This window comes from Panthera leo, chromosome A1 (genome assembly GCF_018350215.1).
Source record: "Panthera leo isolate Ple1 chromosome A1, P.leo_Ple1_pat1.1, whole genome shotgun sequence".
NCBI classification, from domain to species: domain Eukaryota; kingdom Metazoa; phylum Chordata; class Mammalia; order Carnivora; family Felidae; genus Panthera; species Panthera leo.
This window is the reverse complement of record NC_056679.1, coordinates 225,354,904-225,381,891: the sequence shown is the minus strand read 5'-3', so window position 1 is coordinate 225,381,891 and position 26,988 is coordinate 225,354,904. Positions and strand designations below refer to the sequence as shown.

The 26,988-nt window shown below is 47.8% G+C and overlaps 1 protein-coding gene across 1 annotated transcript in view; it reads right to left on the bottom strand.

The window, feature by feature from the left end:
- Positions 1 to 4,589: 4,589 nt before the first annotated feature.
- The window catches only part of MYO10 (myosin X), a 226,705-nt gene continuing 204,306 nt past the window's right edge, over positions 4,590 to 26,988 (bottom strand). The window contains exons 28-41 of the mRNA XM_042952894.1: positions 25,761 to 25,856; positions 22,719 to 22,812; positions 21,352 to 21,407; positions 19,272 to 19,414; positions 18,843 to 19,037; positions 17,778 to 17,935; positions 15,241 to 15,364; positions 14,467 to 14,764; positions 13,382 to 13,589; positions 12,391 to 12,527; positions 11,049 to 11,169; positions 10,220 to 10,672; positions 7,707 to 7,898; positions 4,590 to 6,070 (exon numbers count right to left, since the gene is read on the bottom strand). Of these exons, the coding sequence (XP_042808828.1) occupies positions 5,969 to 6,070; positions 7,707 to 7,898; positions 10,220 to 10,672; positions 11,049 to 11,169; positions 12,391 to 12,527; positions 13,382 to 13,589; positions 14,467 to 14,764; positions 15,241 to 15,364; positions 17,778 to 17,935; positions 18,843 to 19,037; positions 19,272 to 19,414; positions 21,352 to 21,407; positions 22,719 to 22,812; positions 25,761 to 25,856 (2,377 nt within the window). The 3' untranslated portion in view covers positions 4,590 to 5,968. The remainder of the gene's footprint in view (positions 6,071 to 7,706; positions 7,899 to 10,219; positions 10,673 to 11,048; positions 11,170 to 12,390; positions 12,528 to 13,381; positions 13,590 to 14,466; positions 14,765 to 15,240; positions 15,365 to 17,777; positions 17,936 to 18,842; positions 19,038 to 19,271; positions 19,415 to 21,351; positions 21,408 to 22,718; positions 22,813 to 25,760; positions 25,857 to 26,988) is intronic.

The window sequence follows — 26,988 nt, the reverse complement described above, 5'->3', positions numbered from 1 at the left end:
GCCGCGCATCGGGCCCTGTGCTGACAGCTCGGAGCCTGGAGCCTGCTTCGGATTCTGTGTCTCCCTCTCTCTCTGCCCCTCCCCTGCTCATGCTCTGTCTCTATCTCAAAAATAAGTAAAACATTAAAAAAAAAAAAAAGATACGGAGTCTGGTTCCCCACCTCTTGGCTCTGGTCTGGCATTGGGTCTGGCTTTGGCCAGTAGAATGTCGCAGACGTAACAGTGTGCCAGTTTTGAACGTAAGCCCCAAGAGGCTCTGCCTATACCTACTCGCTTTCACGAGACCTTGCCAAATGCCGAGAATCAGCCAAGGCCAGCTGACTGCGACCGAGAGAGAGATCACGTGGAAAGAGCTCAGCCCTCCCACTGAGGCCCCAGACACATGAGAAAGCCGAGGCAGCATCCACAGAGTTGACCCGGATGCAACCGAACTAAGTCATGAATGAGCCCAGCTCCAACTGATGACCTATAGAATCGCGACCTGAATAAATTGTTGTTTCAGCCACTGAATGCTGGAACGATTTGTTGCACAGCAAAGCTGTTAGAGCAAGTTAAAGAACCTGCTTTCTGGATCTCAGGATCCTCAGGGTAAACACGGGTTTGCTGGCACCCCCACCATGGCTACTGGGGGGCCACGATGGGAGGGAGGATGGTACGCGAAGCCTGAAACAGGATGTTCTGAGCAAGTGGTACGCTAATGTCATGGATCACATCAGAGAAAGATGGTCCAGGGAAAGACACAATGAGATTAAAAGGAGGCATTACTTAGAAATCCCCATTCTGCTCATTTCTGTCTCCTGGATTTTCCTCGGTCATGTGTTCTACTGGCTTGTGCTCACGTATCACAAATCTGCATTTTTCGGCTCCGCTGTCTTTGAAAACTCCCACCCTCACGCTCGCTTGCTGGGCCCCTTCGATACATTAGCAGGTGGTCCGATTAGAGTCAACTTGTTTCATCTATTTACATTTTACCCCCCAACTTGTCTCCAAGCAAGACAATTTTTCTATTTCCTTTGCAAACCCCACTGAGATAGTGTGTGTGCGTGTGTTTTTTTAACCCAAATGAGAATTTAGTAAATATTTAGTAAATTAAAGTCAACTAAATTATGTTGTGGTTGGTGTTGATCATTGGGGTTACCTTATTTCTAATCAGGAGGCCTGTCACATTTGCTCAATGTCAAGTCACCAAGTAAACTTACAGAGAACAAGTTCCCCCAAGAGATCAGAGTTACCAGAATCCCTCATTTTCCTTTCTGGCATGTCTTGAGGGATTGATGAGAATTCTGATTCGGCAACTAGTTCCCACCAGCAATGTCTGGATGCCTAGGGGGAGTCGACCCTGTTTATGTCTCAAGCCACTAATCAACTGTAATCCTGTCCTTACTTGAAAGGGAAAAGAAGTCTCTGGGAAAACTAAAGATAGGAACAAATGATACACTTTGAAAACCTCTTTAATTTTCCCACAGAAACTTTGCCCCACACAAAGTGCTTCAAGCTTTCTAAGTACCTTTTTACTTGCTTTAGAGGTTTTCCTATGAAGAAGATGCAACTTTCTTATTGAAAAACTGTTGACTGATGTATCCTTTCTGTGGTGTGCAGGACCGAGCTTTCGGAGCCAACCACACACCCCATCCAGCTCCACGTTGTGCCGTCACCTTGGAGCCTGAAACGAGCCATGGTGGGAATGACGGACGCCATGAAAACCGGCCAACACTACAAAGCGGGACTGTTTTCCTCAGGGAGAGCCGGTGGCTAAACATCTGCCAGCACATCGCTGCCTGAGCTCCAGGTACGTGGGAATTACAGCTTTCCTCCTCTTGAGCACAAACACAAAGCTTCACCAGGAAAACATCAGGCACCTTTCTCCCTGCCGGGCAGACTACTCTTTAGTGGGGGAGCCCATAGAATGGGGACAAAATGAAATCATGACCAAGATCTGTGCTGAGTAGGGAAGAGGGTGGCGTGAGACAAGGCGAGAGGCAGGCGGGACAGAGAACACAGCCCTGGAGTAGAGATTCGTATGTTGGTGAGACAAAGTTAGAGCTTTTAGGAGAGGGATGCCTTTGGGTACTTTATAAGGATCCCTCCAGATGTCTGGTCTGTCAACAGCATATATAGGGGGGAGGGTTACTTAGAAATCCCCATTCTGCACCTGAGGTGGTAGAACACAGAGGCCAATGAAGATGCTGTCTGGAGCTAGGATAAGGGAGTTGGAGCACGGCTCCTGACCTCTGCCCTAACAGCCGCCCCACACCATCTCCTCCCCCACACCTGCACTTGGGCTGCTTCCAGGGCCTTCCGCCATCCTGCAAGGCCAGCTTAAGACCCGGCACTCCCTCACCTGCAGTCTTCCCTGGCCATCCCGGTCACATCTCTACCTGCTCTGGACAGGCATGACGCTGGATGTCTTGGGCCATGTGAAGGGAGGACAGTGCCGCTCTCCCGGAGAGGCTTTTGTCCGTATGCTGATGGCTCGAGTAGCAACGAGAGACGATGCTGAGCCAGTCTATGCTGATGAGGACGTGCAGGGAGAGAAGGGAAGCAGAGAGCTCGTTCAAAATAGCGGGCAAGAAATGCTTGAAGCGACAACCTCAAAACTGGGGGCTCTAGTCCTTGTATAAAACGTGGAGGCAAAATCCTAATTATAACGGACCATTGTGATAGCGTTCTGTGGTTCTGCAAAATGTTACTATTGGGGAAACCAGGCGGAGGGTATCTGGGTCTCCCTGTATGTGTTAATGCAGCTTCGTCTGCATCTGTACCGCTTCTAACAACACATTAAAACAAAGGAAGCCGCTGACACGTAAAGGCCTGTGTGTAGAGACCTGTGTTCTGGCTTTGGTGCTGCTGCTGTGCCTAAGTTGAGGCACTCTGCCTTCCCTTGCCCACTTGCTTCATTTACAGCTGGGGAAGAGGCAGCCTTCTGCGATGCGGGAAGTCACAGTGAGTCCCGAGTGGTGAGCAGGGCAGGAGGCCCTTCTGCCAATTTCCCTGTGGGCTGGAAATGAAAAAAACCACCACCCGTGGAGTCTAGCTCATCTTCCTTCTCATCTCGAGGCCACAGGCGCTCAGCATCACCTGCCTTCAGGGGACTTCCCAGTCCCTGTGGAGGGGGAAGCCGCTCTGGACACGAGCAGAGGTGAGATTCAGAGGTAAGAGAAAGGGACATCCGGGGGACTGGTACCACTCATGCCCCACGTCTGGCCAGGGCAACCAGGTGAGATCCCGGGGTGAGCGCTGGTTCTTTGGGTAGATCAGTGGCCGGACAGGCTGCCTCTGTTTCTGCTCCACAGTGAGCAAGGCTGCAAGCAGGCCGAAGGGTCAGATTTCACCATCCGGCACATTATGGGGCTACAAGACCATTTGACATAAACACACATTTCAAGGCCTTAGACTTCTGGATTTCACTGAATCTTTACTTTCTCTGCCTTCTTGGAGTCCTGCCGCATGTCTAAAAGAGCAGTTAAGAGGTCTACACGTCCACTTAAAGATAATGAAGTCATGAGACATGCAGCTTAGTGATGCCAAAAGCATGAAAACCAAACCAACAATCAACAGAACTAAAAGGCAACCAACAGAATGGGAGAAGATGTTTGCCAATTATATATCGGATACAAGGTTAGTATCTGAGATCTACAAAGAACTTCTCAAACTCAACACCCATAAAACAAGTAATCCAGTGAGAAATGGGCAAAAGAGGTGAACACTTTTCGAAAGACATCCAGATGGCTAACAGACACACGAAGAGATGCTCGACATCATTCATCATCAAGGAAATACAAATCAAAACCACAATGAGAAACCACCTCACACCTGTCAGAATGGCTAAAATTAAAAACTCAGGAAACAGCAGATATTGGCAAGGATGCAGAGAGAGAGGGAGCCCCTTTGCACTGTTGGTGGAAACTCAAACTGGTACAGCCACTCTGAGGTTTCTCAAAAAGTTAAAAATAGAGCTGTCCTATGACCCAGCAATTGCATTTGTAGGTATTTATCCAAAGGATACAAAAACGCTGATCCAAAGGGGCACATGCACCCCAATGTTTATAGCAGCACTATCAACAACAAATTACGGAAAGAGCCTAAATGTCCATTGATTGACGAACAGATAAGGAAGTGGTATGTGTATATATATATACACACACACAATGGAATATTAATGAAAAGGAAATCTTGCTATTTGCAACAACACGGATAGAACTAGAGTGTATTATGCTAAGCAAAATAAGTCAGAAAAATAGGATTCACTCATGAAATTTAAGAAACAGATGAACATGGGGAAGGGAAGGAAAAATAAGATTAAAAACAGGGAGGCAAACCATAAGAGATTCTTAAAATGAGAGAACAAACTGAGGGTTGCTGGAGGAGAGGTAGGTCGGGGATGGGCTAAATGGGTGATGGGCATTAAGGAGGACGCTTGTTGGGATGAGCACTGGGTGATCTATGTAGGTGATAAATTGCTAAATTCTACTCCTAAAACCATTATTATACTATATGTTAACTAGCTTGGGTTTAAATTAAGAAAAAAAAAAGCAAACCCAAACCCTATAATGTCTTTCGAGTCACCCTGATAAAGAAAACACACTGAGTGATAGCTAATATCTTTTATTGTCAGACTTTCTTTGAGCCAACAGACCATGATTTCGCATAGCTGTCCCGGAGGGATAAGGCAATTTTTTTTTTCTTTCTTTGTGGGTAGACTTAGTTGGCCTAAGTCTTTACAACTCTTCTATATAAAAATAAAAGTCCGAGACCAGATTATTTTTTTTTCTGGTCATAAACACTGATTTATTTACAGGCACCTGGTCAGACTATCATTATAAACTTGGGAGAAGACGTATTATATTAAAGCCTTAGCATTTATACTGTCAGGGTCCTTTACAAGACTCGCTCATGCATTACACCCTTCGGGAACGCGGCATCTTGCCACCATATCCATCGTGGTATTTGGTAATCTACCCGGAGCGATCCAGACTAACCTTCAAAGAAAACTTTTTCTTAACTTAAATTTTTTTAGGAACTAAAGACTCAAAAAATGACTTCATATCGTTCTAAAAACAGCACTGGAGCCAGCTGTTGAAGAGTGGTTTATAAATACAATTATTTGTATAGGCTGCATATCTGTTTATAATACAGCAGATGCAGAGTGCAGACTTTTGCTACATGTAAAACAGAACGGAGTCAAAAATGTGGTTTTCGAAATACAGCAAAGACAGGAAAACCCAGGATTCTGGTGTGTTAATAAAACCACCTCATAAAGTAACGACTGAAGACTAGAACTCTGAACTATTAAAATATACAGACTGTTTACACCATTGCACATCCTTTTTCCCTTTGCTTTTAATGCTCATGAGACAGTGATTAAAGTGATGAGTTTATGAACACATGGGCGCACAGGCAGGCACACAGACTTAAAAGATGAAACAAACAAAAAGAAGTTAATATATGTCCATGAGGAAGGCTGCCAGCAGCACTCCAACTAAAATATCCTGTCCCCTTGTGCTCCCTCTGTCCCCCCTCCCGACCCCCTCACCTTCCCTCCAAGTAGGGAAATCAGGCTGGGAGGTTAGTGCAGAATTGATAGATGAACACCCCCCACCAAGCTTTGTAAGTCTCCCCCCAAACAGGGGCTGGGGGGGCATTTCCCTTCAGTAGCACAGTTAAGGTCAATTAGTGTTGGTTCCACACGTTAAGGCACTTCTGGCTGCTTTGGTGGCAGCGTGGGGGCTTTTTTCCTCTCTGTCTTAAGGCATGTGTCATCTAAGAGTAGTAAAGCTTTCGAAACTGGGCGGACTGTTAAGGTTGACAGCTTAATACGGGATCGCGGACGTCGACGGGGCGAAAGGACCCTGGGAGACGCCTCCCTCCGACGAGGGGCTTCCGGAAGCGGGGGCAGCTCTGCCCTAGCCGGCCGAGGCCAGAGGGTGGCCCATCCGGACGCTGAAGACACGCCGACTCCCTCCCGCCTTCACCTGGAGCTGCCCTGGCTGCTCACGGAGCGCGACGCGCTGTAGCGTTTCTTCACGATCATGCTGATGTAGGCTTTCATGAGCTTGGCCACATCGACCACCTGCCCAGGGGAAGCAGAAGGGGCACACGGTGAGAGTCTCGGCCGGGACGATGGGCCCCCCACCCCGTCCCCCAGGTTTGGAGGAGGCCGAGAGCTCAGCTGCTTTAACCTGTTCCTGGGCAGTGAGAAGGGAAGTCGTGGCTTCTCCGAATACGGCGTGCACCACCTGGTGGTCCTTCCACACAAAAATGACAATTCTGCGTGGTGTACAATTGTCAGATTTCACACGTTAGGGGAAAAAAAAACAAACCCGCCCGAGGACACTAAAGTCTGTGGGTATCGTTAGGGCTGGGATCACTATCCCCACTTAAAATGATGGTAAATGAGGGGCCCCTGGATGGCTCGGTGGTTAAGCGTCCGACTCTTGGTTTCGACTCAGGCCATGATCTCGTGGTTCATGAGTTCGAGCCTCACGTCAGGCTCTGCACTGACCGTGTAGAGCCTGCTTGGGAGTGTGTGTGTGTCTCTCTCTCTCTCTCTCTCTGACCCTCCCCTGCTCATCCTTGCTCTCTCTCAAAATAAATGTTAATAAAAAAAAAAAAAAAGTGCTGGTAAAGGCCTGAGCCCACAATCCCACAATCCCAGCTGGTGAACACTGTATCGTAGTCAACTTGTCATGCTGCGGCTGCAGAACAGAGAGAGGCTCGACGGGCCTGCGGACAAGTCACAGGTGCCAGCTGCGACCTCGTATTAGCTCCTTCCCGTGATGCAGTCACCACCACCCCCTGGGCCCCGACCCTTCTCAGGCTGGCCTGCATCCCTCTTCAGGCATCCTGACCTCCTTCCATTTCCCTCCTTCCCCCTCCCTTTTAATCCCGTCCAATCCCACCCACGGCAGTTGGTAAAACCACGGTCACTGCATCAGGCACGATCAGACGCCCACAGTGGCTCCCTCTCCTTTCCTGGCGTCGACCAAACCTGGCAGCCGGGCGCCTTGGACCCTCCGGTCAGGGGCCCCGCCTCTTCCGTCTCACTGCCGGCCTCCCGTCGGCCTAGTCTGCCTCCTGCACCGCAGCCCTGGTGTCACTGCTACCTCCCAGCGCCCTGGGCGCCCTCCTGGCCTCCGGTCCTTCACTCTGCACCAGTGGCCAAACCGGAAGCCAGTCACTCATGTCCGCTTTCCACCTTTGCTCGCTAGGAGTCCCCTAAGCAGAGCCCTTCATAAAAGGCTTCTGGATTTATCATGATGCTGATGACTGCATTTTAAGCTTCAGAGCAGATGGCACGCACATTTAAAGGCTCTTTCTTGCGATTCTGTGAGCCAGAATTAGCTCCGGCCAGGGTGGTCGTGCCCCTCGCTCCCTCCAGCTGGCATTCACTGCCATAATCATCAGCTGATTGGCACGAGGCTCTATTGCCAAACTATATATATTCTGGACATCTACATCATTCCTTTCCCCTTTCCTCTAGGGGTAAGACCCCACCAATAAAACGAAACCAAATTTCTCTGCTGCAAACATAGAAGAAACTGGAGATTCGATTTTGGCCCCCGAGGAACCTGAAGCTGGGGAGGGACCGCCACGCTGTAATTTCATATATTTTACAGCAAAACAAAATTACCCAAAGGCCCAAGAAACGGGGTGTCATTTTTCTGTGTTGTCAAGGCCACAAACGATTTCCTTGGTTCGCCTCTTACCTCACTGGTTTCAAAGAGCAGTTCCCTCTCGTCAACCACGATCTTGTACGTGTTTGCCAGAGGCGCCCCAAACGAGAGGATGTGCTCGTACTGGAAGGCCTCTAACGGTCTTCCCTCCCCACGCTTGTAGACAGAGACAGCGTCCGCGCTGACGCCCAACCAGAGGTCCTGGGGGAAGCCGCCTTCCTTGCACTGCGGGCAAGAGTCAGATCACAAAGCAATTAGGAGCGGGATAGAGGGAGCCAAGCCCCGTATGCAGAACACCAGATGCACCCAAGGCGTGTTCACGCCTGGGAGAACCGAATGAGGAGATACGGCATCTCCTTGGCTGTCTTGGTTGATTTCTGACCAGTTGACCCATCCTGTGCATCGGGAAAACTTAATCGGTGAATGCCAACATCGTGCTTCGACTCCACCCATGGACACCATCACTCTCCGCCTCACCGGATTAGCTCTCGGAGGTGGCCCGAGCTCCCCAGCAAACCCACCAGCTTGAGCCCGTCTCCTGTATCTAGCTCTTCCTCCGACCGGTTTTTGGATAATTATTCTTCAAATACAAAATTGAAGATCAGGGGAAAAATTCTCCAAATCACTCTGTGCCTAAGCAGTCCTGGCTCCTTTTGAAAAATAGGGTTCTCGACAAGTGGCAGCAGTGACCTCCTGTGAGCACAGCGGTAACAGGAATATCACTGGCTTCGTAACAGGCTTCCCTGCATGGATTGGTGTTGGAAAACAAGAGCCCTAATGTAGGAATGAGAACACAGGGCTGATGCGAACCAATACAAATGGGAGGGATGCGGGGAGGGAGGGGGGTGGGGAGTGCTGGGTGGCTCAGACAGTTAAGCATATGACTTCGGCTCAGGTCATGCTCTCATGGTTCATGAGTTCGAGCCCCATGTCAGGCTCTGTGCTGACAGCTTGGAGCCTGGAGCCTGCTTCGGATTCTGTGTCTCCCTCTCTCTGCCCCTGCCCCGCTCGTGCTGTCTCTCTCCCTCTCTCTCTCTCTCAAAAATAAAAATAAAAAATTAAACGAAAAACAAATGGGAGGGATATACATTAGTGACACCAAGAAGAGGTGTTGTACAAAGCATCTGATTTACACCTAAAAACAAACCTAACTGAACCAACCAAACCAAAGATAAAATCCAGTGAAAAGCCATGAAGGGATCTTGGAAAAGATAACCAATATTTACATCTTTATAAAGCCTCATTTAAAAGTCATCAGATACCAAACATGTGAAAAGAAAAACGAAAGTTCATTTAGACCAGGGGCTGGTAAAGCTACCTGTTAAGGGACAGGGAGTAAATATTTTGGGTTTTGTGGGCCACGTGGTCTCTGTCATAGCTACTCAATACCACCATTTTGGTGTGAAAACAGCCAGAGAAGACAGAGAAAGGAAGGAATATTACTGTGTTCCAATAAAACATTATAAAAGGTGGCAGAAAGGATTTGGCCCATGGACTGCCAAGTCTTGATCTAGACCACTAGTAAGATTTCCTTTCAATAAATGGTCTTTAAAAAAAAAAAAAATAGGTATGAGTCAGTATGGGTTAATGCTAATAGCAAAATTCCAATCGTGACACAAATTCTTCCCTGCCAACAGATAGTCATGGGGAAAAAAAACAAACGTAAAATCCTAGTTGACCCATGTTGTTAAACACGGGGTTGAACTGTGCGGGTCCGCCAATATGCGGATTTTTTTTTTTAACGGTATGTATTTTCTCTTATGAGTTGCTCAGTAACATTTTTCTCTAGCTGCGTTGTACCAATACAGTATGTAATACATGTAACATGCAAAATACGGGTTAACTGTTCATGTTCTTGGTAAAGTTTTCAAGGTCAACAGCAGGACCATTAGCAGGTATGCTTTTAGGGAGTCAAAAATTATACGCGGATTTTCAACCGCCTGGGGTCGGCGCCCCAACCCCAATGTCGTTCAAGGGCCGACTGTATCCAAAATTTATAATTCTATGTGCACAATTCTAAAAAAAATTTAAAAAAATTTTAAATACAGATTTTTACCAGTACTTTTTGAGTGGATCTATCTAGAGCTTCCCTCATAAAGAAGAGAGGGGCTCCTGGGTGGCTCAGTTGGTTAAGCATCTGACTCTTGATTTCGGCTCAGGTCACGATCTCATGGTTTGGGAGAGCGAGCCTGGCACTGGACTCTGCGCTGGCAGCACGGAGCCCGCTTGGGATTCTCTCTCCCCCTCTGCACCTCCCCCCCACGCACCAGTGCTCTCTCTCGAAACAAATAAAATAAATAGAAGTTACTTAAGAAGAGGTGACATCTTAATTTTCCATTCGCTCCTAATGTCGTGAAAGCATATGCTACCAGACCATTTGGTGGATGCGAGGGTGTGTTAATGGTAAAGCATGGTGGGGGGCCTCTAACACAAGGGGGCCAGAGAACAAAGGCTCCATCTTGCCCCACCCCCAGCCAAAGGAGTCGGCCAAGGCCACACGGAAAGGCGCTCTTAGGCCAGTTGATCCCAGAAGCAAAAGCCCTCACCTCCACATCAAAGAGCGTCGACCCATAGCCTGGCCACTCCTTGATCAAGGCCATGTACTTGGCCATGGCCTGCTCCTGGCCCATTCCCTGCAATTTCTTCCATTTGTCAATGATGCTGGCCCGAGCCGAGGAGACTTCCTCCTTGATCCACATGTCCAGCAACTGCTCTTCCTCGACCTTCTGTCGGACGACAGACCCCGTCCGGAAGCTCCGCCTCAGCGTCCCCTCCAGGAAGCTCGTCCGCCTCTTCTCCAGCCGCTCACACGGGGTGAAGCTTTTGGTGGACTGGCTGATGCGGGCCTTCAGCCTCTGCACGGAGTAGACGTCCTCGAGGGGCGGCACGGAGGCATGCAGGGAGTAATCCCCCTGCAGGTACTGGAGCCGCAGGGCAGCGAGAACCTGGAGGTTCTCTTCGGGGGCCGGGTAGTGGCCACGGATAACAGCTTCGTGTGCCTGAAAGGAGGCGGCGGGCAGCGGCAGCATTAGGGGCGCGTGAGCCTAAATCCGCCAGCTTTCCCCTCCCGTGTCACCTCCCCTGCAAACTGTACCCTCACCCCCTTTGGCTGCTTTACATTTCTCCCTAGCCCAGACAGCATCGAACCCCTATTTTATGCCTCAATGTCTCTCTCCCCCCAGCTAAAACGGTTCTGGGCACAGGAGTTCAAATACAACACGCAGTAGTTTCGTTCTAGAAAGGCGTCACAGAGCAGCTGTCCCTGTGCATGCTGGGAAACATACCGCTATGCCCAACCGCTAACCTAGCAGCGGAGTGAACAGGTTTTAGCCCTGTTCCCCAGCAGAGGAATCCATTTCTGCAGGTTCCTTCTACCTGTTCAAACATAAACGCGAATTCCACACTGTCTTCCGGCACGTTGTCTGTGTCCAAGAAGCAGTAGAGTTTGAAGTAGAATTTCCAGGGTCGGTCCCCCACCTCCGATGTGGCAGCCAGCCTACAGACAGAAGAGACGTTCAGAAAGCACAAGGAGCTGACTTGAGATGGCTCGTTCCAAGGACACAGACATTCTGTCCGTGCTCAGGTAACACGGTGGGGATGGGGACGGAGGCAGAGAAAACAGAACAAGGGCGAGGCTGATTACCAGAGTCCCTTACGTTATTTAGCCAGAGGTGAAAAATGACGCTTTCGTTCTCGTCTCACTTCAAGACCATAAACTTCAGTTAAACTGTGCTAACAAGTATTTTCTGAGTCACCCAGTCAAATCAGTACTGGCTAAGCCTTATGCTGAGTCCATAGAAAGAAAAGAAACAAAGGCTATATATATATCTTCATTCCCTTTACTAATCCTCGAGTAAACTACAGTATTTATAAAAATCAACATGAATAGCACGTGTTTAAACTGAACAGGAATTCTGGGGTGCCTGGGTGGTTCAGTCGGTTAAGCATCCCACTCTTGATTTTGGCTCGGCATGATCTCACGGTTCACAGGATCAAGCCCCATGTCAGGCTCTGTGCTGACAGCGCAGAGCCTGCTTCAGATAGTCTGTCTCTCTCTCTCTCTCTCTCTGCCCCTCCCCCGCTCAGACTCTGTCTCTCCTAAAAAAAACACACATTAAAAAAAATTGAATAGGAATATCTTTTGTGTTACTTAGGCGATAGGGAAGTCATAGATGAAATATTGTACATCCAAGAGGTATAAAATGCATTTTGAACGATTTATGAGTTTGCTTGTGTCTGTTAGCCCAGTTTCAAAGCTAATGACAAGTGAAAAGTGTAGACTCAAGAAATTCCAAGATAATGAGTATAGCAAGGACCTGAGAGAAAGAATGGGGTAAAGGAACAATCTTATTTGACACAGAGGCTTTATCTAGGAATCAAGAAAAACAGGAACAACAGGGTAGCTCAGTTTAACATCCGACTCTTGATTTTGGCTCAGGTCGTGATCTCTCAGTTTGTGGGACTGAGCTCCGTGCTCAGTGTCGAGCTCTGTGCTGACCGTGCGGAGCCTGCTTGGAATTCTCGCTCTCAAAGTAAACATTTACAAAAAGAAAAACAGGCAGCCGAAAGATAACGGAAGATGAAACATGCTTTAGCGCAAGTAAAAGAAAAGGCACTCAAATGCACACTGAAGGTGAAAATGGAATAGAAATTCAAATCCTCAACTCTCAATTTCTTTGATTTAAATCTGCTAGCACTTGAGGGAGAAGGCACTTACTTTTCAAACTTTGCTAACACGTCAGCTACGATGGTTCGGCTTTCAATGGCTTTATCCACATTTCCGTTGTACTCAAACAAGGCGAACATGTTCCTGCTGTCCTCCATGGCGAGGCCTCTGATCAGCTTCTCCACCACCTGCAAGATATACCCCGAGGGCTTCGGCTGCCAGCACGCGGTTCTAGAATGTGCCTTCCCCTGAAGCCCAAGGGAGCTGCCGGCAAGCGAGGGTCCAGGCAGCCCCCTACAACTGTCCTGTGTGGTCACCCAGAATTTCAAAGGTGCCGTTTTTCCATTACTCTCTCGAAACCAGATTTGTCTTACCCTTGTAAAAAAAAAAGAACACGGGGTATGTATTTCACCCACTGGTAGAGATGGATGGCAGGGGGATTTCTTGCAGACCCATACTGGTAGGAAAGTGCATGAAAACCGAAGCCCTTTCATCTGATACATCCATCGACTGCCAAGAAACAAGGGTTTCCACCATGTTTCTTCTTTCCACACCAGAAGCTTCTCTGGGTTTTATTGCCCTACTTCTTTCAGCCAACTGGTTTTACAATACTAAATTTTAAAAAAGAAAGAAAAAAAAGAAAGAAAAGAAAATACGCTCTCATCTGACCCATCACGGTAGATTTCTGTTTGGCAAACAGACACCTGATGGCAGAGATGCTCCAATAAATCCCACGTCAGGGCGGGCACACCCGAGTCAGGGAGGAAATCTCTCCTCGACCCTCAACTGCTTGGCACGTCAGCAGGACTGCGGCTCAGGTATTCTGGCACCAGCTTAATTTTTGCATTCCTACTCATCTTTGATGCGTATTTTTGTCTCGTCGTACGTGAGCTTCGTCGTCGGTTACATACACCCCGCTTACGGAGCCGCTGTACTATGCCAGTCATGACCGCACGCTGGCCCACCTAACTGCACAACTTCCCTGACGTCTGCACAGGGGCAGTCAGGGATCGGAGTCCGCCGTGGCGGGCTTCTCCCTCACCTCCCCGGCCGTGGTGTGGGAGTTGATGGTGATCTTGCAGGAGCCTCCGCCGTGGCAGTGCACCGTGGATGTCATCTCCTGCCTGTGGATCAGTGCTTCGATCTCATCTCGGGAAGGCACAAACTCTCTGCATTTGGTTTTCTTGAGAGATTCATAAATGAAGAGGGAGTATTTTTCCATCTCGGTTCCTGGAAACTGCTCCCGTATCCTAGGAGACAAACACTTCGCTGTTAATGTGCTAGACCGCGGCTGGCCGCAGTCTGGGCGCTGGGCTGCTTCAGCAGGCGGCACGTCAGCGCAGCCGGTGGCCCCCCAGTGACGCGTGCGGTGGATGCTGGTCACTTCCCAGCTGGGGCCTCTACTGTCCTGTGTAGGTTTTGTTTAAAAGCAAAAAAAAAAAACAAAAACAAAAACAAAAAACAAAAAACAACCAAAAACAAATCCCAAAGCTTTTGCTGCCAGCTCACCTCCATGATGCTGGTGACGGTCACGTCTCAGACCATCGTATGAAAACTGTTCTTACGTAGTTTGCATCAGAGTCTGCACGGGAATGTTTCTGTTTGATCTGGACCAAAAATAGCTAAGGTTTCCCCCCTCCATGTATACAGGCAGCGGTAATGAAATGTATTTGACGTCTGGGGTGCCCGGGGGGGCTCAGGGGGCTGAGCATCCAACTTTGGCTTGGGGTGTGATCCCACGGTTCATGAGTTCGAGCCCCACATCAGGCTCTCTGCTGTCAGTGTGGAGCCTGCCTCAGATCCTCTGTCTCCCCTCTGTCTCTGTCCCTCCCCTGTTTTTGCTCTCTCAAAAATAAATATTATAAAAAAAAAAAATTAAACGTATTCAGCCTCTTCCACATGGGGACACTACACTGAAAGTGACCGCGTCCCTGAGACAGCCTTGCGTGGCTTGAGCTGGAGAGGAGGCCTGCACAGTAGTGTCAGCCTGCTCAAGGGGACGCACGCGTCTGGCCTAGAGGTCCCTGACCACGCCAGGTGCCTTCTGTTTCGGGCTCTCCTCACCTGAGCTCCGCCCCGCCCCTGCGGTGTGCACCCGCCCGCCACCCCCCGCCATGCACCCCCCACCTTCTCAGATGGAACCGCAGGTACTTGAGGATGCCCCGGCTCGGCAAGAAGGTGCAGCTTAAGCACGTCAGGATCTGCCAGCTGCACAGGTTGCCCACGCTGCCCGGATGGGGCACCTTGTTGGTCTGTTTGATGAGCTGGCAGTACAGCTCGTCTCGCAGAGGTCGGAGGTCATGCCCGGTCTGCAGGATGCCCTGGATGATGGGAATGGGGTCGGACATGGACTCCAGTTGCTGGAGGGAATTGAAGATCTTGATGGCTTCATCCTGAAGGGTGGTGTAGCCTTTGTCTTTGAGCACTAGGAGGAGGACACACACACACAAGTCACACGGAGGGTTTGGCCAGGGTACAATCTGAGCATCGCACAGGGGGAAGGAACGGGGACAGACGTCGGCTTCACGACCCAGGGCTCGCCACGTTCCCTGAACATCTGAATCAGGCGAACACAGAGGTGAGAGCGTTATGCTCTTTTGTTACGCAATTCACCTATTTCACTCTACAAGACGCCTGCTTAAAAGTTGGTCTGTTGCCAGACAGGTTCTCTATTTTTAGGATCTGGGACTAGACTTTCAATTCTCTGGCAAATTAAGGCAACCCTGAGTTCAGAGGCAGGGCTGGCATTTCCTGACTCCCTTGAAAATCGTTCTCTTAGTTCCACAGTCCTCTTCTCACCACAAACGACAGATGCTGGCTGGACAGAGAGGCAGAGTCGGTGACCGGGGCGAACAGTTACGGTACCGAGAACAGCGGGGCGCGGGCGGGGTGGGGACTCACGGTTCAGGTTGATGTCTCCGTAGGGCAGGGGCAGGAGCGGCGAGTGCAGGGGGTGGTGTGTGTGACGGAGAATGGGGTTCCGTTTGTAGATCTGCTCCACCACATCCGAGTTCAGGCAGTTCTCCTGGAAAGCAGAGGACCCGGTAAAGCCAGCCAGCCGGCTCATCCAGAACACATGTACATAAATGAACAAAATCATCTGTATTCTCCCACACGTGGACCTCTCCCACAGTCTAAAGCGTCCGTGGGCCTCGGGACGGTGGTGAGGGTCTAGCATTAATAATTCAAGCGCGAAGATACCGGCAATCTGCGTCTGAAGGCAAATCACAAATACACGTTTTTCTCACAGCTCAGTCCATGTGTATGTATTTTCCCACGTTATAAAAAAAACCCAAAAATTTCCACTGGAGATTACATATGCTTCAAAAACACTGAAGTTCTCTTGCTATTTAGCCACCAATCATGTAGCCAAACCATGTATTTTTATCCATAATTCTTTTAAAAAGAACTGGGTGGCTCAGTTGGGTAAGCGTCTGACTTCAGCTCAGGTCATGATCTCACCGTTCGTGAGTTCGAGCCCCGCGTCGGGCTCTGTGCTGACAGCTCGGAGCCTGGAGCCTGTTTCGGATTCTGTGTCTCCCTCTCCGCCCCTCCCCTACTCACACTCTGTCTCTATCTCTCTCAAAAATAAATAAACATTAAAAAAATTTTTAAAAAATACATTGTTTTCGTTCTTTAAATGATCTTCTATATTTCTCTATACATAAAAGTTACATGTTAGGATGTTATTAGTGAGACCGTTCAACATGCCTGCCGTCTTTTTCTTGAAATTTAAGAGATCTCATAGCAATTCATCATGCACTTATGCTCCTAAAATGTTAATGGGGGATTCAAAAAAGGCAAAGTTCCTTTTAGAACATTAAATAAACAGAAAAGTTGGAGAGGCAGTGAATCATTCTAGTGTGGTAATTTCCACTATGAAACTTTTTTAGTTAACACCCAGTTAGTTAAGAGCCAGAAAAAGAAAAAAAAAAACAAACTATTTCAAAAATTTTGTATGGACTCAATTAGGGCAACCTAATTTTTTAAAAAAAAACATTGCTTCATATTTGGAAAATTCAATGACTCTTTTAATGACAGATGTCAAATTAGAGAAGATAAGAATACAGCTGACATAGCTTTGAAGAGAAAGTTCAGCTGACGTGTTTTTTTCACTCCTTTCTCAAAAGGAAGCTTTAAAAACAGTTTTTTAAATGCGAAAAAGGAAGTTACTAGTATTTAGCACCCTGGGTTCCATGGAAAGCTTTACAGAGACTTGGAGAATAATTAGCTTGGTGGAATTGAGCTCCGAATACCCACAAAATGCACCACTTTGGAATCAAGAGGCAGATTTGCGTTCGGTGGGAAATTATACACTACTGCATTATTAGACCCTCTTCCGCCTCTGCAAAGGCAGAGCTTGCCTCCTGGATCTGCTTAATTTTCCTTGATGTAGATCAGTAAACACCTAGCTTGCTCTCATTCTCAAATCTTTTCTGTCACTGCTCCAGCTCTTCCCTTTGTATTGGGAATCTATCCGAATGGGGAACTTGGAACAGCGGTAAAAATAATCCCCTTGACCCGGTTCTGCACTGGGGACTGACCAGCTACATGAACAACGCAATCAGACTCTTCTGTGTCTGTTTCCATTCCTGAAAAATGAGTGGAGTACCCCTTATGAATAATGCTGCCATTTCATTATTCACTCAATGTATACTCAACTGAGCAATTAATCTTTATAAAAAGGAAATGAAAATTTAACCAGGTTAGGGGCACCTGGGTGGCTCAGTCGGTTAAGCATCGGACTCTTGATCTCGGCTCAGGTCACGATCTCATGGTCGTGAGATGGGAGACCCGAGTCAGGCTGACTCCAAGCTGGGCACGGAGACTGCTTGAGATTCTCTCTCTCCCCCTCTGCCCCTACCTTGCTCATGCACTCTCTTTCGCAAACAAACAAACAAACAAAAAGAAGGTCAGTGTAGGTCCAGAGATTGGGACGCTTCCTGTGGAGTTTGGGGGTGCCTACTAAAGGTTCCAAGTTTTCTAGACCAATCCTGGCTATTTGTGTACCCACCTGTGTGGTCCACTAACTGTACTGTAAGGATAGGATTATCGTGTTACTCCTAGAAGGTCCCCAACCCAGGGCTGAAGGGCAACTTGTGGCACACGTCACCTCCACGCAGATCACAGCACGTCCCCGTCACGGGGAGTTCTGCACCCCAGACCACAGACCATCATTCCTCTGTCTACACAACACAAGCCCACATTTGCCTCAGCGGCAACATGACACCTCTCTGGAGACAAAGTATTTTTAGCGTAAGCTTTCGGCTCAGCTCTCGAATTCAGAATTCTAAAAGCAGTGACGTTCCAACAGAAAACCAACCAAAAGTTAGTTTTTGATTACAGAATAAAAATGGAGCTTGACCAACGTCTTGACGTTCTGAGGGTGAGAACCGGTGAAGCTACCTCCCGTGAGCCCCCCTGTCTTGAATCCTTACCTTGATGTCTTGAATCAGCTGCTGGGTGGGAGTGTCGATCGGGGCCTTGGCGTCTGTCACATTTTGAATGGCGCTGGACCACCTGGTGGCCTCGTTGAGCAGCTTGGTGTAGAGACGGTAGCAGTGCTTGCGGCCGTACACGGTGACATTCCAGTAGCCTGTGACAGAGCACACACACCACGGGCGTCAGCCTCCGCAGGGATGGTCTGGCACCGGAGTCCCAGAAAGCCAGAAACTCAGCCCTGTTGTCAGAGCCGGTGCCCTCTCCGCCTGAGCCCCTTTAATTAGCTAATTCAACAAATCCTCTCCCGATTCCTACACGCGCCTTGTCCTGTGCGAGGCACCCACATGTCCAAACGAGGAGCGTACAGCTGCGAGAGGAAGACACGTAAAGTAAGAAACCCAGGAGTAAATACATAAAAGGGTCACGTTTGCTCTGGAAGAAAAAAACAGGCATAAACTGGAAGTTCCTTTCCCGGCTCTGGACGAGAGTGAAAACGCTTCCCTCCCTTCCTGCTGTTCCTTCTCCCCTCCTGTTTCTTCTCCTTTCCTTAGGCTCTCCCTTGAGAAGAAAACACTTCTGCTAAGCAAACAGTCTGTGTGTCCAGAAACAAGCTGTCGCAGGGGACAGAAGAGCTATGTTTTCAAAAGCGCAAAAATCACAACTAGCAACAAAACCCAAACAATGTAGAAATATCTTCGTAATAGTGACAAGGGGAAAAAAAAAACTAAGCTAACATCAGTGCTCTCTATTCTACTAGGTGAAGCTCACGGACAGTCAGGATTGATCTTTCTTAGGCTGCGTTAGGGCTCTCACAGCACAAAGACGAAAACGCGGCATACAGAAATAAAGCTCCATACAGGAGAATCCCTGTTTATATGTGACTGTCCTCAGAAGAACATTTCTGCAACTCAGTTAAGCGGGACCTCTTCACCACGGTTTCAATACTAAGCGTGCATACAGCTAACCAAACTCCTCCCTCTGGTCCGAGCAAACCCAGGCCTCCTCGGGCTCCAGGTGTGAGCTTTCGGGCCCGGCTCGTCACAGGCACACGGCACCGTTACCTGTGTCTTTGAAGATCTTCTCGTCCGGAGGCACCACCGAGCACAGGCTATTGAGGACCAACGTGCCCAATTTCAGAGCATTCTTCTCTGAGCTCTTGTAGTAATCCAAGGAATTGTGGGTAAGCACAAACCACCGTTTTTTTAGTTTTAACGAAGACATCTTTGGACTGTTCTTTACTTCTTTGTGCAGCCACCCTGGAAAGGAAGATCGGAGTGTAAATTAAAAACCAGGAAGACAAACACCAAACATCAGGTAATAATTTGCAGGATGCTTCCTCATGGGTCATATTTCTATATATTTGCTAGAAAGGGCCACGACCCTTTCTTGTGTTTTTGCTGTCTGTCTGCTTGTTGGTTTGTTAAGCAAGCTCAAGAGTCAAAATTACTCAGGAGAGCTGCTCAAAGGGGCAAGGCCGTGGTGGCAGTCACCTCTCACGATGAATTCCTGGCCCTCCACTCTTGTGTCCCCCTTGGACCTCTGCAGCAGCGTTATCCAATGATGCATCTCCTCCGGTGTATCAGCGTTGCAATGCAGCACCCGGTTGGCCGTGATGATCACAAACGAATTGGGTCTGGGCGACAGGGCAAGAAGGAAGCCAAGACTTAGCTCTCTACTGTCCGCATCACCTGCTCGAACCAAGACCAGCCGCCTGTTTCCTGGCTTACGGTCAGCTGGACGAAAAGCGCGGTGCTATTTGTGGTTTGTGCTAAGGCAAATCTTGCTCATTTCTGCAGGATTTATTTTATGCATCATTAACCTTTAAACTTGGAGCAACACATTCAGGAGGCCCTGGAAGGGGAAAGATTCCTTCATGCAAAACTTTCCAAATGAAACTTGGTTCCGGGAAGGCTAAAATAAGGTGACGGTGGGGGGAATTTTTTTTTTCTGATGCCTCTCCAAAGTAAATTTCTCTCTGCCTCTGGGTACTGCCTTGGATAATATTTCTGTGGGTCGGTAATGAAACGTCAGACACCAGTAATAAAAGCAGATCAGTAAATAGGTGTAAATGGAACATCTTATACACTTGATTATGCTTGCTACAAAAAGCCACCTGGGTCCATGTTTTCAAAGCAATCTAACAAAGGCTTATTTCCCAGTCAGGGATAACATAATAATGGAAATTTACTTTCTCCGTCACCTCTTTTTGTCTGGCAATGCCCTGAGTCTCTCCTAGGCCCTAGCTCATACTCATGCCTATATTGAACCACTTAAGCTGGTGGCTGTGAATTTCTTGCAGGCTTTCAAATGCTCGCGGCAATTAAGCGCTGCAAAAGTTCAAGAAAAAGCAAGATTAATGGGACTGTCGTAGACAGGGAAAGACAGGTGCTCTTTAAAAGACACTTCTCTTGTTGGGAAGGAGGTGGGCACTTGAGGAAGAGAGAAGGATGTGAGTAGGAATGGAAAGTTCTAAGCATGGACCCTCACATGCCCAGCCTGCTGGAGCGAAAGGGTTTAGGAGACAGATGTCGATAGGGTCGGAACTTGGCCGTCAGAATAAAATCTGGGCTGAACATGGACAAAACACACGTGTTAAAGGTTCTGAAGACTCTAGATAATTCTACCTAGTAGGCACTATTTTTGTTGTCATTTGGAATACATTTCTATCCACTTTCTAAAGCTACCTTACTGAAGGCAGAAGCCAATTTTGATTCCTAATACAGAATTCAAAGAGCAGCAAAGAAACACAGAGAAGACAAAGGTCAACGGTACAGACTCCTGAGGGCATCCATGAAGATGGTTTGCCTTCAAAAAACCAAAACCAACACATGCTATTTTAAGGGCACAAATAAGGTTGAGATGTCAAGGGAAGAATGTGGTTTAATTTATTAACACTCCACATATACGTTACAACAAGATCCTTTTTATTTTTTTAATTTTATTTATTTATTTATTTATTTATTTTTTAACGTTTATTTATTTTTGAGACAGAGAGAGACAGAGCATGAACGGGGAAGGGGCAGAGAGAGAGGGAGACACAGAATCGGAAGCAGGCTCCAGGCTCCGAGCCATCAGCCCAGAGCCCGACGAGGGGCTCGAACTCACGGACCGCGAGATTGTGACCTGAGCTGAAGTCGGACACTTAACTGACTGAGCCACCCAGGCGCCCCAACAAGATCCTTTTTAAATTCCTTATTAAGTTTAGGAAGGGGAACAGCACCCTTCCCTGTGCTGGAATACTATTTTCCGAAATAGGCATTTTCTTCCTCTTTGAATCCTGGGTTTACCCCTGTACCCAAATGAAGAATATTCCTCTTGTGTGTATGTTTTTAACTGACTGTCTAAATTAGGTTTCCACGGTCTCTGCCAGCAGCCCAAAGATACCCAGAGAGGACGACTTCTGGGTGATATAAAACCGGGCACAAAGCAAGAAGACTGGAATTGCCCAGGTGACCACAGGCAGCCTGAGATCATTTCACAGCCCAGAAAGGAAGGGACCTAGAAGCAGAGAGAGCTGTGGGAGCACGCAGGTTACTCATCCCTTTCGCCAAGAGTCACATCTGAACTTACCTCTCGGGGCTGTCAGAGGCGCACACGGAGTCTATCATCCCCACGTCCAAAGTGCCCTGGAAAGGAGCAAAAGCAGAGGGAACAGAACCATTGAAATACAGCACACATCATCATAATATCCTTAGATCACGCAGCTCGAAGTAGGCAAACAGACAAAAACAAGCTCCTTCCTTTTGTGTTAAATGCAAAATAATCGTTATCTAAGAAAGGTCCCACCTTCAGTTGGTGAGTACAGCCTCTAGACAGGGGAGACAGTTCACTCATGAAAAAAAATATACGTAAGTTAATCTCCCCGTCTTGTTTTTAAAATACGTTCAGGGAAAAGTGTTTACAAACTTCTTTCAATAGTACAAATTTTCCTGACTTACACTATGATCTATCGCTAAATTTTACACGTACTCTAACAAACTTTTTTTATTTTTTTAAATGTTTATTTATTTTTGACAGAGAGAGAGAGAGAGAGAGAGAGAGAGAGAGAGAGAGAGAGAGAGAGAGGCAGAGACAGAGCATAAGTGGGGAAGGGGCAGAGAGAGAGGGAGACACAGAATCCGAAGCAGAGCCTGGCGGGACTTGAACTCACAGACTAAGAGATCATGACCTGAGCCGAAGTTGGATGCTCAACCGACTGAGCCAGCCGGGTGCCCCAGAAACTTTTTTTAAATAGAACTTTCTTTCCCCCTTTAAAAAAAATGTTTATTTTGAGCACTGGGTGTTGTATGGAAACCAATTTGACAATAAATTTCATATATTGAAAAAAAATATTTGGGCGGGGGGAAGGGGGAGAAAGAGAGAGTTCGTGTGAACAGGGGAGGGGCAGAGAGAGAGGAAGAGAGAGAATCCCAAGCAAGCTCCATGCTGTTAGCACAGAGCCTGATGTGGGGCTCCCTCTCGTGAACCGTTAAGATCATGACCTGGGCCAAATTCAAGAGCGGGTCCCTCAACTGAGGAAGCCACCCAGATGCCCCTTACTCCGCTGAGAAACTCTGATGTTAAGTAGTTCTTATGAGAAAATAAAACTTGATTTCTAAAATATGATTTTATGGTTCTGTGTATGTATCTAGGATAGAACGAAGACTGAAAACACATAATTTAAAATTCACGAAGTCCTTTGAAGGAAAGTGTAATAAATATGCTTCCATGATGTCAGAAGACTTGGGATTTGTTGTCGTTCTTTTAATGGCTTAAAGTGGGAGAACTGGAATCTATTACTACTGATAATCTTCTTTAACTGATTCTATTTTTCTGCATGACTTCTAAACAAAATATTATTGGTTTTCTCTTTAATTATTACACTTCATACTGCCTAGAAACTCCCAAGCCCCCTGCCTCCCTCGGACGTTTCCCGCCACTCCAAAATGCTCACGCACCACGGCGTTTTGTGGGTTCGCCTGTTCATCGTGCATCTCCCGGATCTCCTGGTCCGTGGACGCGTGGACCTGACTCAGCACGCTGAACCACTGGCTGTGGGAAGGAGAGAGTGACCGTCAAGGAGGGGCCAGCTGTCGCATCTGCAACACAGTGAATGATGCCCTTCCCCACGATCTCTGCGAAAATGACATGTCCTCTGAGCACCTTTGCTTCTCGTCTGCCTCCTCCTCAGGGGTTAAATGTGGGTTTCATGCTACCAACGGGCAAGGGGGGAAGAAACAGCCAAACTGCCTTTGGGTATCACCTGTGGCAACATGAGATCGATGAGAGACCCTCTCCTCCTCCAGCTCCCCCAGACCTTTAGACACTTAATGACGATGACAATGAAATCCTCAGTTCTACCCAAAACATTTATAATCAAGGATCTTTACTGAAGATATTATTTCTAACCTAGGGAATATTCAAGGGCCTTTTCATTTGTTGAAAGTAAATTCCAAGGTAAGAAGGCCACTGGTGTCTATTTTCCCTCCTCACTCCCAGGATGGGGTTTTCCAACCACCTGATGGGATTTTCTACCAACGTATGAACAAAACCATAGAAGAGCAGGAAACAGAACACAACTGTTTGAAGTAGAAAGTGATTTTGACTGGAGAATTCTTCCATCTTCTCTTCAAATGAGTTTTCTCACTTTCAGACTCATTAGAATCAGGCAATAAAGGAAAACATGTCAACCTCAGAAAAGTCAAGCTGAAACTACAAACACAATACATGCTTGAGGAAAATGACCGTGAATATTCATTCATCTATCTGTCCATCCATCCATCCATCCAACATTTATGAAGCAACTATAAAATGTGAGAGGTACCAAATGTGAGATGCTAGGACATCCTTCTCCTGCAGGGCCTCATTAAGACATATATACACACTCCTACTAAGTAAGGCAGAGGACCAAGTGCTTGGTATACAATGGGATATTTAAGCAAAAAAAAAAAATTATACCTATATAGAAAGTTAAGTCACATAAAGTACTTATAGCAAAGCACTAAAACCTATCCCCTGTTAATTTTGAAGGAGAAAAATGTGGCCAAGAGTTTCTTTTCTTTTAAATTTTTTTTTAATGTTTATTTATTTTTGAGAGAGAGTGCACAAGCAGGGAAGGGGCAGAAAGAGAGGGAGACACAGAACCGGACGCAGGCTCCAGGCTCTGAGCTGTCAGCACAGAAGCCGACGCGGGGCCCGAACCCATGGATTGCGAGATCATGACCCGAGCCAAAGTCGAACGCTTAACCAATGGAGCCACTCAGGTGCCCCAGTGACCAAGAGTTTCAAAACAGCATATACAGACTCTTAGGAAACAACCAAGGGAAATATTTAATATAAATTTGCTTCATCAGTTCTGGTGAACTCAAAGGCAAGACTTAAGACTTCACTTATTGCTTTATGAAGCTCAACAATTTCCCAGATCAGATGCTAAAAAACACATACATTCCAGATGTAGGCCACATGGGATCACACACACACACACACACACACACACACACACACACACACAGAAAATAAAATTTGCTATGCTTTCGATCTGTTCAGGTGATACTCTTAAATTTACAAATTTCTCCTCATGAATCAAGTTTATTTAACTCAATCCGAAAAGGAACTTTTAAAAAACACATTCTGCTGGTCAGGGGAACAAGTCCTCAGTTAACAGATCCCCAGTGTTAAATTTCGCAGGCTCGTTATGGCACAAAGCAGAGAGGACGGCTGCCAAACGCGGGGCCTGTAATTCAGCCGAGAACTGTGGGCCTTCCTGGGACCGCAAACGACCACAAGTGGTCTCTAGGAGTCCCGGATGGAACGAGGGGGCTGTAATTCCAGGTTTGCTTGGTTTTTCCAGTTTGTGTCATAATTTATGGATCCAAGCAGGGTTTTTAGTGTGTTCCCATGGGAAGGATTATTTTCTTTGCCCTTGCTGTGACTACCATGGCGTTGTATCAACTCAAACATTCAAAGGGCAAGGGGTAGCGAAAGGCAAGGAGAATTCGTTAGAAGATCCTAATGATTTCTGAGGTGAAAAGTAAAGAACATAGGCGGAGGGTCCTCTCTGGCATTGCTCAGAGGAGCCAACAGATCCCTCCAACGTAACCTTGTGGCTCACAAAACACAAGGGGACAGACAGACGTCTGACCGTATCTCATCCACCGTGTGACCCTGTGATGCATCGCGCTGGGAGCACACAGCCCTTCTCCTTGACTTTTTCCACGTCTCTCCAGCACTAGGATGGAAACCTGAGGCCCAGAAAAGTTAGACCGCTTGACCCAGCCAACGGACACCACACTGTCCTTGGAACTCAAACATTCAAGCTCCTTAAGAAACATAATGCCTCTGTTCAGTAGAATGAACTTCTGTTACTTCACAGATTATACTGCCCTTTCTCTTACCTGAGTCTCCTACTCCGCAAAATGTGTTTAAGGGTAACGATGTGTAATAATACACGTGAAGCATGTCACCACATTGCCTGAAATATAGTAGTTCTAAGTGTTGACTGTCTCTTCTACCCTATTGAATTTTTCAACGTGAAGACCTTCAACACTCTCTCAATGCCACAGTGCTATCAATTATTGAAACGCCCCAGTGGTGAGAGCGCCTGCCTTCTCACTCCTTAGGCAAACACAAGCTGTTCCCTTTCGAAGCTCAGAAGCTTCCAAAGGGTGGGCTTTCGCCTCCGTGTAGGTGCACGGTTGACACACGCTGCCGGGGACAATAAAAGCCTGAGCCAAGATACCAAGGGCTCTAGTGGCATTCGAAGCTGGAAATCCTCGACTGTGTGTGGTAACTTGGGCACCTTAGCCCGGTGAAAGATACCCCAGGGGACAAGAATGTCAATCTCATGACGCGGTTCTTCAACCATCCTAACAGACAAGCCCAACTCGAAAATCCACTAAAAATCTTTTCAGAGCCGGCAGGGTAAACACTGAACTGTGTGGCGCCCAGGCCTGTAGGGGAGTCAAGATGTAGTTCACATGCGGTCAACAGCAGTGTCTCACCTGGCATCTTCGGGGGATTCCGCAATCAGGTGGAAGGTCCTATCGGCCATGATGATGTCAATCCCGTTCTCTTTGCTGGTGTTATCTATGATCTCTCTGCAAAGTAACACAAGCATCAGATGCAAATCAGGGCTACGGGATCCTTAAGAGGAAGCGAGCAAAGCAATTTCACCAAACAGATGGCTGAGTTGGAAACTGTAACTGAAAAATCAAACGCCTACTTCAGCCCGACCTGTGGCCTCCGGGGGGGGGCCGGGGATCCTCTCTGCTCCTGAGAGAGGAAGGCTGAGGCCGGGGCCAGGGCTAGGCGCCTCCTGGACACTTCCAGGGAGGAGTCTGTCTCCTCACTCTGGCCTGCCCAAGACGCGTCCCTGCCGAGACCCTAGAAGGCTTGGGGCAGGAGTCCCCTTCTTGGCCCGCACCTTCCCTTGGCCCCTCTCACTGCTCTACAAGGGAAGGACCCCCGACGAGGGGACTGGTCTTGAGCTCCTTCCTAATTCCTCATGGCTTCCTGCTGCGGTTTAAGGCCTTGGCCAACACGTGTGACCTGGTAAGGGCACATTATTTCCATTGGGGGCTCAGAGGATTTGGGTGTTTCTGGATCCCCATGCCATCCCGATCTCATCCCGACATGCCCTGCACAACATTAGAGGTTTGAAATCGATGGAGCAGGTTAACAAGATCAGGATGAAATACAAGCAGGTGTTGAGATGGGACCAGAGATGGTAAAATATTTGATGAAGAAGGGTCCTGGGGGTAAAGCCAGCTTGCTTTGCCAACCCAAGTAGCACCACTCTTCACAGTAAAACACGGATTCCACATCTACAAAACTCAACAGGCTTGCTACTTAGAAAAAATAAATACCTTACAGCTGGAATCACACAAGATAAAATATTTTTAAAAGTCAAGATAGCGAGAACTCCTGCCCTTGCTGAGCAGGAGGCGAGAGGTGATACATGGGCAGCCACCAGCCAAGCGTCTGGTTAGAGGGGCCTCTCGAGCAGGGCTCCAGGGAAGTGTCCAGACCGTGTCATACTGGACCAGCCACTTTGCCTCTCGGGAACTCAGCAATCTTCTATGTAAAATGAGAGGGGACACGGATCTAGTCGTAAGGCTGTGCGTCTGAACCACAGTGGCCTATCCGAATCCTGGGAAACTTTCAGAAAACCCAGGTGGGTGCTCTCTGGCAGGGGCAGGGGGAGGGCAGGGACCCACACTCGTAAAAAGC